Source organism: Pygocentrus nattereri, chromosome 2 (assembly GCF_015220715.1).
Source record: "Pygocentrus nattereri isolate fPygNat1 chromosome 2, fPygNat1.pri, whole genome shotgun sequence".
Taxonomy (NCBI): Eukaryota; Metazoa; Chordata; class Actinopteri; order Characiformes; family Serrasalmidae; genus Pygocentrus; species Pygocentrus nattereri.
The window spans coordinates 25744303-25757537 of record NC_051212.1 but is presented as its reverse complement, the minus strand read 5'-3'; the positions used below and the strand labels follow the sequence as shown (position 1 = coordinate 25757537).

The following is a 13235-nucleotide window of genomic DNA, read 5'->3' as shown; positions in this document are numbered from 1 at the left end:
CTGCCTCACAAAGCGAAAAGAAGTTGCACTGTGCATTAACGCATTAACTGTTTTATGTTGTAGCATAAGATATTATTGTTTGTGATTCATATACAGTCATTCTCCCATACTCAAAACACAGATTTGTTCAAATACAACACATTCTGTCTCTAACTAGACACATCAGTGTATGAGATAATATGGACAAAGCACAGAGGTCTAACTGACATGTTTTAAAGAAGCATTTCCAGCCGTCTCAGAGAGCCAGTGTGTTTGCGGGTATGCTGTGAGGTGACAAGTGGAGGCGGGCTTTTATAGCCCTCATTGCATAGAGTGTGGACTAACTGCACTCAGTGGATGCTGTACTAGAGACATTTTCTTAGTTACCACCAAAGGAAAGGTTCCCTGCCTCCATAAACTGAGTCCCTAGAGAATTTAGAGGATTTTCAACATACACACCAAAAACACCAAAGGTAAGTCCCCAAAAGACAAAAATCTCATTCATATTGGCGCTTAGAACATTTTTTGGTTGTCTAGTAAAAACATAAAAACAAATGCACTCAGAGTTAGATTTTTATTGGACTTTATTACAGTAAAGTGCAGTATATACTTTATTATAGTAATAAAATTAAACACATTTGCAGATGAACACACTTATCAGACTCAAATGAATCATTAAGTTCATGTTTTAGCACTTTGGCATTACATGTATAACCGTCTGCCCTGCGATGGACTGGCGACCTGTGCAGGGTGTATCCTGCCTTTCGCCCGAAGACTGCTGAGATAGGCTCCACCACCCCCCGCGACCGTGACAGAGAAGCGGCTAAGAAAATGGATGGATGTATAACTGTGCTTCATGAAATGTTAAGGGCCAGTTTCAACAGTTTAACAGTTTCAACAGTTTAACAGTTACCATGTTAGTCCTAAGTCCAGACTAAAAAAACTCTCCAATAAGGATTTACCATTGGCACTGAAGTTCAGTCCCAAGACTGGGTTTGATCCGTGTCCAAGACGCAGCCCTTAATCATAGGCTTGTTTGTGGCTGGTAAAATTATGATTAACTGACTCATAGCTTTTATCCAACAGATCTGAATTTTTGTTTTTTTTCTAGTTCATTTTGCAAATTTCTTGGTGAGAAAATTCTAACCTGTCTCAGTACTGACAAAAATCTTTGTCTTTAGATAAGACTGATTCTTTACCTTGTGAAGTTACTTGGCTAAGTTGCTTGGCTCTTTCAACAGTAGCTAGATGTGTTTTCTGCTCAAACCAGTGTGACCATTGTTAGCTAGTCAGAATGAGTCATCATCATATTAACTCATGTGATGCTCAACACTGTGATCTCTAATTATATTTCTCTTTACTCTCTCTCTCTAATAGTCATGGCAGTCCAGCAGCAGGTTGTTTCAGTGACAACCTACTCAACCAATAATTCTGGCATATGGACCACAGGCCTCTACGACTGCTGCTCAGATATGGGCACATGTAAGTCAGTATTTAGGAACACAGTACACCTGCTCAGTCATGCAGTTATCCAAATCATCAGCCAGTCATTCAAATAAGGCTCATGTCAAACATCTTAATGGGGAAAAAATGACCATGGCATGGTTGTTGGAGCCAGATGAGTTGGCTTGAGTACTGAAGTGCTGAACTCCTGGGATTTTCTAGACTTTACACAGAAAGGTGTAAAAAATGAAGAAAAGCATTAGGAGCAGTTATATGGGCAGAAACATCTAGTTGATGACAGAGGTCAGAAGAGAATGGCTAGACTAATTTGAGCTGACAGAAGGCTGCTGTAACTTAATAAGTATAGAGTTAATTTTGTCCCAAAAGTTTCAAATTAAATTATAAAGTCTATAAACACAATGTTAAGTATAAAAATGTCCAAAATACAGTATAGTGCAAAATGACATGTCTGTCATTTCAGTTTCATGAAAACTCAAATGTAGCTTGGTCTTTCATTCCATTCGGTCAGTACAAGCTTACTGAGAAAAACGTGCTGTACAGAAGGTATGTTACAGAAATCAGTAGGCAAAACTCATTCATAATGAAAATACAACATGTGCATATAACAGCTTTTTGTTGTTGAACTGAAACATACAAATTTCAGTCTTCATTGGCCATACATCCTGTTTTTGTTGTTTGTAGCTAAAGTTACTGGCCTCACAGCTATACCCCCAGCACCACAAACCACACATACAAAGTGCTATGTGTAAGTCTCACACTTGCTAAACGGAAATGGCACAGCGTCTTTTGATGTTTATAGCTGCACTTCTGATAAGAAGCACTAACGTCTCACGCCATTTTAGGGCTCGGTGGAAGAATATGCATGCAAGTGAATTAGAGAGAGAGAGAGAGAGAGAAAGAGAGAGAGAATAGAAGGATTAGGCAAAAAGGAAGAGGAGTAGTAGCAGAATAGAGGGTGATTGTAACGTGATCTGTACTATCCCGAGTACAGGAAGGACACTGGAGGCAGGAAAAATGTCTGCATCAAGCAAATTTTGGTTTCCACTCAAAAATTACAACGTAAACAAAACCAAAACTCTCCACCTCTCCATTGCTACTAGACTTTTCAGGCCTTTTCTCCAACATGAGCTTCTCAGCTCATCAGTCTTTCATGCTCCTCCAGGTCCTTCTCCTCTCTCTGTGTTCTCTCTCCAGTCTTTTTCAAAGCGGATGGAAGGAGAGCTCCAATCCTTCTTGCAGCAGGGAGGGGAGAGTGAAGGATAGATAAGAGCGGGCCTCCTGACCCTGGGCATGCTGAGAAATAACGTTTCGTCAGCAGGCTCCTGAGCACCTGGCGCTTTGCCATCTGCTACTCCTCAAGTTGCCTTCAGTGCCTTGTCTATGTGGTGAAGAGCAGCCTAAGGCCATCGGCCAACCAGATGCAGGTGGACGAGTGCCCAGATGGCTTTCTCCTTTGCTGTGGAGATTTCCTCAGCATGTCCGTGTCCTGTTCCAGTGGTTTCGGCACCACTTAACCTGTGCTACCCTGGGTACAGGAAGGACTCTGGAAAAACATCTGCAGCAAGCATATTTTTACTTTCACTCACACTCACTTTTTCTCTCTTCCCTCTCTCTGCTCTTTTTAAAGCTCCTGAGCAGAGAGGGGGAAAAGAACATATTGATCCCCTTGCTATCACCCCTCTCACTCCCGGTTCGGTCACTGGGATCAAACACGAAGAATAGTAAAGGTACCTCCCCACTGGAATGGAGAAGGTGCCCAGGAGGTGGGGCTTGGGACTTGTGCACTGTACCCCATTCCCTTGGACATTTTAACCTCTCTTCGCTGTCATTGCTGGGTTACTTCTGCACTCAGGGTTTGGGCCTCACCCTCCTGCCAACCTTCACAGCCATCTTTGGGGCCCAAGGGAAGGGCGCATGGCACAGTAGTAACAGTGTGGAACTAGAAGACACTGAGTTTGTTGTTTAAGAAGAAATATGCTGGTGTTATCATAAAGGAATAATAACACAGGGCTCAGGTTCCATGTAAATAACTTCAAGGATATATATTAGCTGTTGTGAGAATGAAGATCGCTTAAAGTAACGAAAAGAGACATTTCACAAAGTAGTGCTATGGATCAGCCCTTCAGTTACATTTGTATGCAAAAGTTTAGATACTCCTGGTTATACTGTTTGTTTTGTTGATTTTGTAAGTGAAAATTAGTTAAAACACTGTACAGTTTAAAACACTCTACAGTTCAAAACACTCTACAAACCACATTTGGGGTTTAACATTTTTTTCATCAATTTTTGTTCAAGATGAGTGTAATATTCAGCACAAAGAAACTGAAAACCTATCTCTTCCATGCAGAGTGAGAGGAGGACATTGAACATATGCATTTGGAGTCACAAAAAATGAAAGAAAAGAAAGAGAAAAAAGGCTGAATACATACAGTATATACATACACTGATCAGGCGTAACATTATGACATTCTACTTATTTCTATGCTCATTGTAAATTTTATCAGTTTGTGTTGGCCATCCTGTAATCCTTCACAGGACCCTGCCGGCTGGATATTTTTGGTGGGTGGACTATTCTCAGTCTAGCAGTGACACTGAGGTGTTTAAAACCCCCAGCAGCACTGCTGTGTCTGATCCTCTTAGACCAGCACAAAACACACTAACACACCACCACCATGTCAGTGTTACTGCAGTGCTGAGAATGATTCATCACCCAAATAGTACCTACTCTGTGAGGGTCCATGGGTCCTGATCACTGAAGAACAGGGTAAAAGGCAGTTAAAGTACGCAGAGAAACAGATGGACTACAGTCTGTATCTGTAGAACTACAAACTGCACCTAAATAGTAAGTGGAGCTGATAAAGTGTACACATTTAGTTCCAATTCCGTTCTGAATCATTACACAGACCCCAGATCAATGACTAGAAGCTGTCAGCTTCACAAAACCTAATAAATACAGATACATTTATTCACATGAAGTTGTAAATATTTTACAACAGCAGTTAACAACTTTCGGTTAACAACATGAAAGTGTGACATTTATGGTAAACAGGGCATCATGTGAAACATGAGGAGTCACCAAATAAGTAAAAAGAAATCAAACTACCTGAATATGTAAAAAGTAAAGCATTTTAAAGGAAAAAGCATTGTTCTCGTCACTGCCACCAGGGTTCGATGGAAATATGCTTAAAGTTAGCTGGGTAGGAAAGAAGCACTGTGTCGTAAGACCAGAATGCTGAGCAGGTTATCTGTGACTTAAATCGTAACTTATTAGAACCCCAAACAAGCATCCAATCATCATCAGTACACAAACTAGCTAGTTATAAATAGACAGGGTTAGGTTCCTGGAGACTCCTGGGTAATGGAGTCTGAGTCCTGCTCCAACTGCAGCTGAGCGGTCACATTAGCTCCTGTTGTGAGCTGGGATACGGTGTCCTTTCGGGAGTTCTTCGGAAGCGTGACATACAGTCAATCAGCTGGGGCCCCCACAAGGCTAGGACCAGCCCTACTTAATATGTATTACATTTATTGTATGCAATATATTATTTTATTAATTGTTTTCTTGATCCAGATAAAAATAAATTAAGTATTAATCTTTTAAAAATTTTTGCATATGAAATAATGTCTTTGAAGTGGGCAAACTGGGTGTCCCCAAGTAGAAAGTCTTTAAGGCATCTAAATGTCCAGAAAAGGCCCTGGCTTGAAGAACACTGGTTTGAAATTTTAGCACACTAACCTCTTCATTCTGTGTTTTTGCAGGTTGCTGTGGCCTGTGGTGTTTCCCCTGCTTGCAGTGCCAGACTGTTTCTCAGTTCGGCTGGTGTTTCTGCTTGCCCCTTCTGGACTGCTGCTTTACCGTCTCCTGCAGCCTCCGCAGCAATATAAGAAAGCGCTACGGCATTCAAGTAAAACAAACACACTCTGCGTAGCTTATTTTTAAAGGTCTTTGTAGCAAATAAGGGCCTGAGTTATTTCCAGGAATGATGTAGCACCTGGCTGACCACAGTTTGTTTCACTTTCCCCACCAGTAATTTAAAGGATATGAACAAGACTTCTGGTGTGAATCAGACTCACAGTCTCTGTGTCTCAGGGGACAAATTGAATGAGAGCAGTGACTGATCACTCAACTAGTGAGAGAATACAAAAAAATTCATAAATCTCTCTTTCCATTTCTCTCTCAGGGATCCTGCTGCGATGACTGCTGCACACTGTGTTTCTGCTACCTGTGTGCCTGGTGCCAGATGTCTCGTGAGATAAAGATCCGTGCTCACGCCACAACTTCGCCACAGCTCATCACAAATGTGGTTACTCAGCAAATTCGTGTCTAAGCGGACTGCCACAAGAATCTGGCCTTTTACTGTTTGAAGGTTCAAAATGTTCAGTACATTTAAGAGGGAGACAAAACCAGTGTATCTTAAGTTTTATAACAACTAATTATCATAATAATATAATAACTGACTTTACAAAAAAAAAATATTTCAGTTCCAGTCAGATTCTTTCTGTTTTGTTTTTTTTTGCATTTTTTGCTTGTGTCTTCTTCTTGCCACAGTTTTAATACTTTGATAAATAAAACAAGGGGTTGTTCAGAAAGATTTGTGTTGTTGGTGTATTGTACAAATGTAGACACTATTCATGGCACCTACTTTTCGCTTTTATACTTTATTCAGTAAACAATCCTTGACTTAAGTATAACCCCAGTTTCAAAAAGTTAGAATGCTGTGGATGTAAATGTAAATAAAAACAGAATGCAATTATTTGCAAATCTCATAGACCCATATTTTATTCACAGAGGAACACAGAACATCTATCAGATGTTGAAAGTAAGACATAACACTACTTCATGAAAAATATTAATTAATTTAGAACTTGATGGCAGCAACGCATCTCAAAAAAGTTGAGATAGGGCCGTGTCTGCAATCCTGTAGTACCCCTACAGTCTATAAACGTCTGGGAAGTGAAGAGACCAGTTGCTGGAGTTTGGGAGAGGAATAACTAAAACTACAAACAGAGCATGTTTTTTTCCAGGGCACATTTTCTCTGTATTGTTTGCACAACCTGCTGCTTTAGTCAAGTAAAGAGGCTTTTATTGTCATTCCATCTATGTACAAGTACACAGTGGAGCGAAATTGCGTTCCTCCAGGAACAACACGGTGCAACAAGGGACAAAAGTATAAAGTGCAAATGTGCAGACATCGTGTGCAAACAAAAAATTAAGCTAAAAACAATAAATACGATAAATTAAACAGACATTAGACACAGTAAACAGACAGGACAGTGCAGCACCGACACAGTCCTCATTCTGGACATGAGGTAGTGGATTATGTGCAAAGATATTTAAGATATTTGAGTCATGCAGTCAGATGACAGACATAAACACAGCAGTTACTGAGGTAGAAAAAAAAAGAGTAAAACAGTGTAAACACAGTGTAGCAGCAATGATCCAGATAGTGCAAGTAGAGCATCAAAAGAGTTGTATGTGTGGAATATGCGTGTGAGGGGGGGCAGGGGTTAGCTCAGCCCTTGGGAGTTTAAGAGTCTGATTGCTTGAGGAATAAAGCTGTTGCACAGTGTAGCAGTGGTGGCACAGATGCTCTGGTACCTTCTGCCAGACAGCAGCAGTGAAAAAAGTCTGTGTGAGAGATGGATGGAGTCATCCACAATGCCAGTGGCTTTCCGGATACAACGAGTGGTGTAGATGTCCATGATGGAGGGGAGAGAGACCCCAATGATCTTCTCAGCTGTCCTCATTATACGCTGCTCAGGATTCTCTCCACAGTCCACCTGTAGAACATGGTGAGGATGAGAGGGGGGAGAAAATTCTGTCTCCACAGGAAGTAAAGGTGCTGCTGGGCTCTCTTGGCTATGGAGTTGGTGTTGAGGGACCAGGTGAGGTTCTCTGTGATGTGGACACCAAGGAACTTGGTGCTCCTGACGATTTCACTCTTTACAAACGACCACAAAACACCCCACCACTTTTGGAGGTCTGGTGCCACCCCTGCCCTGGGCAGCTGTATTACTGCCTGGTTTGGAAACTGCACCACCACCAACCGCAAATTCAGCCACTATTTAGCGAATAGTGAGGACAGCTGTAAAGATTATCAGGGTCATTCTTCCTTCCGCCATGGATATTTAAACCACACGCTGCATCTGAAAAGCCTCTGGCATTGTAGATGACCCCAACGCAGCATTTGGGCCCTCACAGCCAGACTATGCAGCAGTTCCTTTCCATAAGCCTCAACTCCCTCAGACTGAACTGATGGAAGCACATAGACACACATACACATATACATAACAAATGACACCATCTCGCTCCCCAATTCTAGACCTGTCCGAGAAACTGTAATTAAATATAATTACTGCATTTCACACTGAAATACTTTACTTAATATAATATCCGGTTAACTAAATATTCTATTCCATTACTGTTGTTCTGGTTGCTACCTGCTATGTTCTTATGTGCCTGGCTATCTCCTACTATTTCACAGCATATCACATTCTGCTTTGCACAACTCTACATATTCTCAGTACAGTGTGCTGTCTGTGCCCTGTTTTGTATGTATTCTTTCATACTTATTGCACTGCATTGTGTATGTTGCACTGTTTTGCACTCTGTATTCTTATGTTGCACTATGGTCCTGGAGGAATGTTGTTGCTTTTCACTGTGCACTTGTATATAACTGAAATGACAAAGCCACTTGATCTTGAAAACTAGATGAGCAAGTGGAAGAAGTGGTTAGTAGATAGCAGCAGCGAGCCCCCTCTGTTGGCCAAAACAAGCGCAATGCAAGAGGTCTGCCCGTCTGCTCTGCTGCCAGGTCTTTCTTAGGACAGGACTTTATTTTGCCCAGAATTTTCAGCTCTATAGAGGCAGTTATGTCACCAGACTCACATTTATGTCTTTCTCTGGAGCTCAGTCTTTCTACTAATTAATCATTTATTAGAAGGTTTTCTTTTTTATCTTGTTATAAACAAAAACAGCTGGGTTAGTTCCAGTTCTGGTAAGGTAGATGCCCACCACTTTCACTACAATTTAAATATTGTTTCTGAATTATCCTGTATTTATGTCAGAAATGTTTTTTTTTTTTGTATATCCTTCTAGAAGATCCCTTATGCAAAAGGATAATTGTGACGTGCAACCAGAAAGCAGACGTTTGTGGTTAGATGACAAAAGTAAAACTTTACCTGTGGTGTAGATGTGATGTAGAGAGTAGTGATGTAGAGAGTAGTCAGGAAACAGGCATGGGTCAAATCCAAGCTATACAGCAGAACAAGAATGGCAACCATAACCATAATGGCAACAAAGTCTATGGCTATATGACACCATGGTCTGACTGTTACTGGTAAAGGCATTAATTTTCCTGCAGGTAGGGTCTTTGCAGTCTTACATTTGGAACATGTAGAACATGACTGAACCAAAGAATGTATATCCTTCACCACAGTTTCGCATCTATACCTATTAGACAGCAGTTGGTGTGTTCTTGTTTCCTCAGGATGGCCTGTGGTAATGGAGGAGTGTGCCCAAGTAATCAGCTGATTACGAAACGCAGGAGGAACATACATCTTTCCAGGAGGACACTGAAGAATCAAAGTGTTCTCTAGCGCAGCTTCTATAGCCTCATCTATTTCCCAACATATAGATGAAATAGTTACTTTGGGGGGTAGAATGGCCTTCAATATTTCTATGTTAGAATTATCAGTGTCCCACTGGTGGATTCTGAACAGAGCACCAGCTTTTGTATTGTGAGATCCGGGTCGATAAGTGATGCTGAAATTGAATTGGGTGAAGAACAGGGACCATCTAGCTTTTCTGGCATTTAATCACTTAGCATTTCACAGATATTCAAGATTCTTATGCTCTGTGAGTACAGTAAATGACGGATAACGAGCTCCTTCAAGCCAATGTCTCCATTCTTCCAAAGCTAATTTAACTACTAAGAGTTCTATATCCCCAGTGCCATGATTTTGTTCAGCAGGTGACATTGACATGGGTGTAAAATGCTACCAGGTACAACTTTGGAGGATTCCCTGTCCTCTGTGACAGAACGGCCCCTACTCCTCTCTCTCATGCATCTACTTCAACAACAAAAGGTTCTGTAGGATCAGGATGTTTAAGGATGGGAGCAGTGGTGAATGCTTCTTTAAGCTGCTTGAAGGCAGCCTCTGCTTCTTCTGCAGATTGTTTTTGGAGAGCCCTTGAGCAGAGACGTGAGGGGAGCAGCATTAGTGCTGAAATTTCTAATGAATCTTCTATAGAAGTTTGCAAATCCTAAAAACCTCTATAGCTCCTTCACTGTGGTGGGAATGGGCCAGTTTACAACTGCATCAACTTTATGATCGTCCTAAGGACTCCCTGTTCACTAATGACATATCCTAAGAAATCCACGGAATGAAGGTGAAATACATATTTCTTTCCTTTAACATACAAATTATTTTCTAATAACCATTTCAAAATTGTGCAGACATGATGCTTCCTCGATGTTTCCTGATTGGGGGAGTAGATGAGAATGTCATCTAAATATGCAATCACAATAGGTCCCTAACATGTCCCTGAGCACCTCATTAATAAATGACTGGAAGACAGAGGGCGCTATCGAGAGCCCAAATGGCATCATGAGATAGTCATTGTGCTCCCTAGTGGTCATGAATGCTATTTTCCATTCATCTCCCTCTCTGACTCTGATAAGGTTATAAGCACTTCTGAAGTCAAGTTTAGTGAATATTTTAGTCCCTTTTAGTTGTTCTAAGGCCACAGGTACCAAAGGAAGAGGATATGGATAGGGTTTAATAATCTGATTCAAGGCCCGATAGTCTATGCAAGGACGCAGTCCTCCATCTTCGTTCTTTTTAAAGAAAAGGCTAGAGGAGATTGAAGATGTGGAAGGCCTAATGAACCCTTGTTCTATACATTTAAGGCCTTATGTTCCTCTTGGGTCAGAGGATAGACTCGGGACTTGGGAATGCAGGATTCTCGATCAAGTCAATAGCACAATTTGAAGGGCGATGCGGGGGCAACTTGGTTGCATTTTCCTTCTTAAAAACTTCACTCAAATTTGTATATTCGGGTTGAATTCTAACACAGACTTCTTTATGGGGACTCCTTACAGTAGTGGACAAGATAGACATCTCTGGAGGGGTTATACACGAAAGTAAACAGGCATCAAATCATTTTGTGATGGTGTGTTCTGACTATGAAATAAGGGAAGGGGATTATGTTTCTCTAGCCAGGGAAGTCCTAATATGAGTTTGAATTCAGATTACTCTAGGCCCAGAAAGGACAAGGTTTCTTTGTGAAGCACATTGGTTTGCACACTGAGGGGTTTGGTGATCTTGGAAATGGTCCCTGCTCCCACTGGTCCTCCATCTAGAGCAGCAACCTTCAGGACATTAGGAAGATGTTCCACCGGGACTTCCAATTGTTCGACTATTCGGGCATGGATAAGGTTTCCCTCTGCTCCGGAATCTAGGCTGAGACAACAAGAGAATGGGAATGACAGTAGATACTGACAGGCAAAGTAAGAGATTTTGAAACCAACCCCTTTGTGGGAACAATCACCACACCACTGTCCAGGGTTCGGCACCTTATGTTTCTGGCTTTTCAGTTTGCATTCCCTCATCACATCCTGTGTTTCCGCAATACAGACAGAGACGGTTTCTCGATCTGTGCAGTCTCTCCTCAGGGGATAGTTGAGACCAGTCGCACTGCAAAAGTTCTGGTGCTTCTTTGTCTTTGTGGGGGTTTCGGAGGTTGGACATGACTCGTGATTTCTTTCAGGCTTTGGTTGACTGCGATGTTTTAAGAGATGATCTAACTTGATGGCTAGATGAATGAGCTGACCCAAATTTAAATCATCCTTACAAGCCAGTTCATTAAGTCTCTCAGGGTTGAGTCCTTGTCAGAACATTACCAAGAGGGCAGCCTCATTCCATCCACTACTGGATGTGAGTTCGAAATTAACGTGAATAAACCGACTACTGAGTGACTTCCGCAGCTTAGCCAGTAATTCCCCGCTGATGGGTGATCAAAAACCATCTTGAATTCCTTAAGAAATTCCTTAAGACATCCAGCTGGCTGTGGCCCATTCTAAAGCCTTATCGGATAGTCTCGACACAAGGAATGAAATCTTAGCCTGGTCATTACTTGCAGGGAAATTATCAAAGAACACGGAACATTGCAGCAGAAAGCCTTGAGACTTGTCGGGGTTACCTTCAAACTTACTCATCGGGAAAATAACAAGGGGACCAGACACAGCAGCCATCGGTGTAACGATGTTAAGGTCGGTTTCTGTCAGGTTTAAAGTTTGGAGTTGCCTAGTCAGTCCCTTGACACTAGTGACTAGCGGAGTTAACTGAGACTGTTCAGCTTGTTGGTGAGCCAGGGCTGATATCTGCTGAGTAGCTGTCCTTACTCAGTCAAAGCTTTTTGAAAAGCTTCTGGGTCCGCATGTTAGGTGAAGTATTCTCTAACGTGCAACCAGAAAGCAGACGCTTGCGGTTAGAAGACAAAAGTAAAACTTTACTTGTGTGATCAGTGATGCAGAGAGCAATCAGGAAAGTTTGTTAACTTTGGGTGGGATTTGGGTAGCAACAAAAGTTTTGCTTCTTTTGCTTTTTTGTTGTGTTCTAACAGCAACTGGCATGAGTGAACAACAACTACAAAACCAAAACACTTGTCTTATAACTAACTTGTCTATACCATATGTGATGCCCCACATTGTTTCTAACAGACAAAAATAGTTTCTATAGTTTCTAGTTCAGGACTGCATTGAAATTGCACAAAAGCATTGCTACAATTGGAAATAACAGCTATTTTACAAAAATTACACTTTATTTTCAATGTGAATTTTCAGGGGCCACCTGGGCTCATTGGGGCCCTATATGTGCCTATATGTGCATAGTGCAAAGACCACACCTGATCACAGTTAAAATATTTTCTGCAAATAAATATTGTAAATCAGGCAATAGCAATAGTAGAAGTAAACCTGGAACTTTATTCAAAACATTTTCAAAATCATTAAAACAAATGACAATTTTGACTCTTTGCTGTGTCTTGTGCACCACAGCACCAGCAGGTGGCAGTGCAACCTCCAAGAAGAAGCCCTAGTGCCCTCATAGACTCTGTGGATACCACGCTGGTCGCATTATGTCGTTGTGAAAACTTCAGAGCATAAAACATGAATATTAAAAGCAGCTGAAAAATGATCTTTCTTCCTCCTGCCAGTTTATGTTAAGAGAGCTTCACATTAATTTCTCAGGCTTCCAATCACTTCTCAGCAACCGTTACTAGCCACCACTGCATCAAGCCTTCAGCTCGTTATCAGCACAGTGTTTGCTAAGCTCCAGTTGTGGTTAAAAGATGAAATCTGGCTGGGACATTTAATAACGAGATTCCCTCCTGTAAAGTATATTGTTTTCTACCCATTCAAATTCGAAGAAAACCTAGTCGTCATCCATTTCCGTCAAATTTGATACTTACAGCGCTCTTTTACTGCAAATGCTGGAATTGGCTTAGTGAAAATGTCAAAGCAAATGCCTAATGTTACTTCAGTACATCTCGGATAAGACAAGAACAGACCATAAACATGTTTCATGCCCGCTGTGGTAATATGTTTTTGGATTCAGTGATTAGGATCAGGATTTTAAGTTTGCTGTTTTTTTCCTCATCTTTGTGCATCTCAGTCTGTTCTTGACTTAATTCTGTCGTCGTACAAAACAATGTGGACAAACGTGCCTGCACTGAGTGGACAGATGCTTTAGTCTTTGTAGTGAAGGGTGCTGCAGTGCTTGGTGTGTTTATG

At 41.4% G+C, this 13235-nt stretch overlaps 1 protein-coding gene across 1 annotated transcript; it reads left to right on the top strand.

Annotated features, from left to right (window-relative positions):
* The first annotated feature begins 322 nt into the window (after positions 1 to 322).
* On the top strand, positions 323 to 5924 carry LOC108442814 (cornifelin homolog A-like). Its single transcript, XM_017723043.1, has 4 exons — positions 323 to 452; positions 1357 to 1461; positions 5200 to 5345; positions 5622 to 5924. Exons 2-4 carry the CDS (start codon positions 1359 to 1361, stop codon positions 5766 to 5768), a joined length of 396 nt encoding a protein of 131 aa, XP_017578532.1. The 5' UTR covers positions 323 to 452; positions 1357 to 1358; the 3' UTR covers positions 5769 to 5924.
* The last annotated feature ends 7311 nt before the right edge of the window (positions 5925 to 13235 follow it).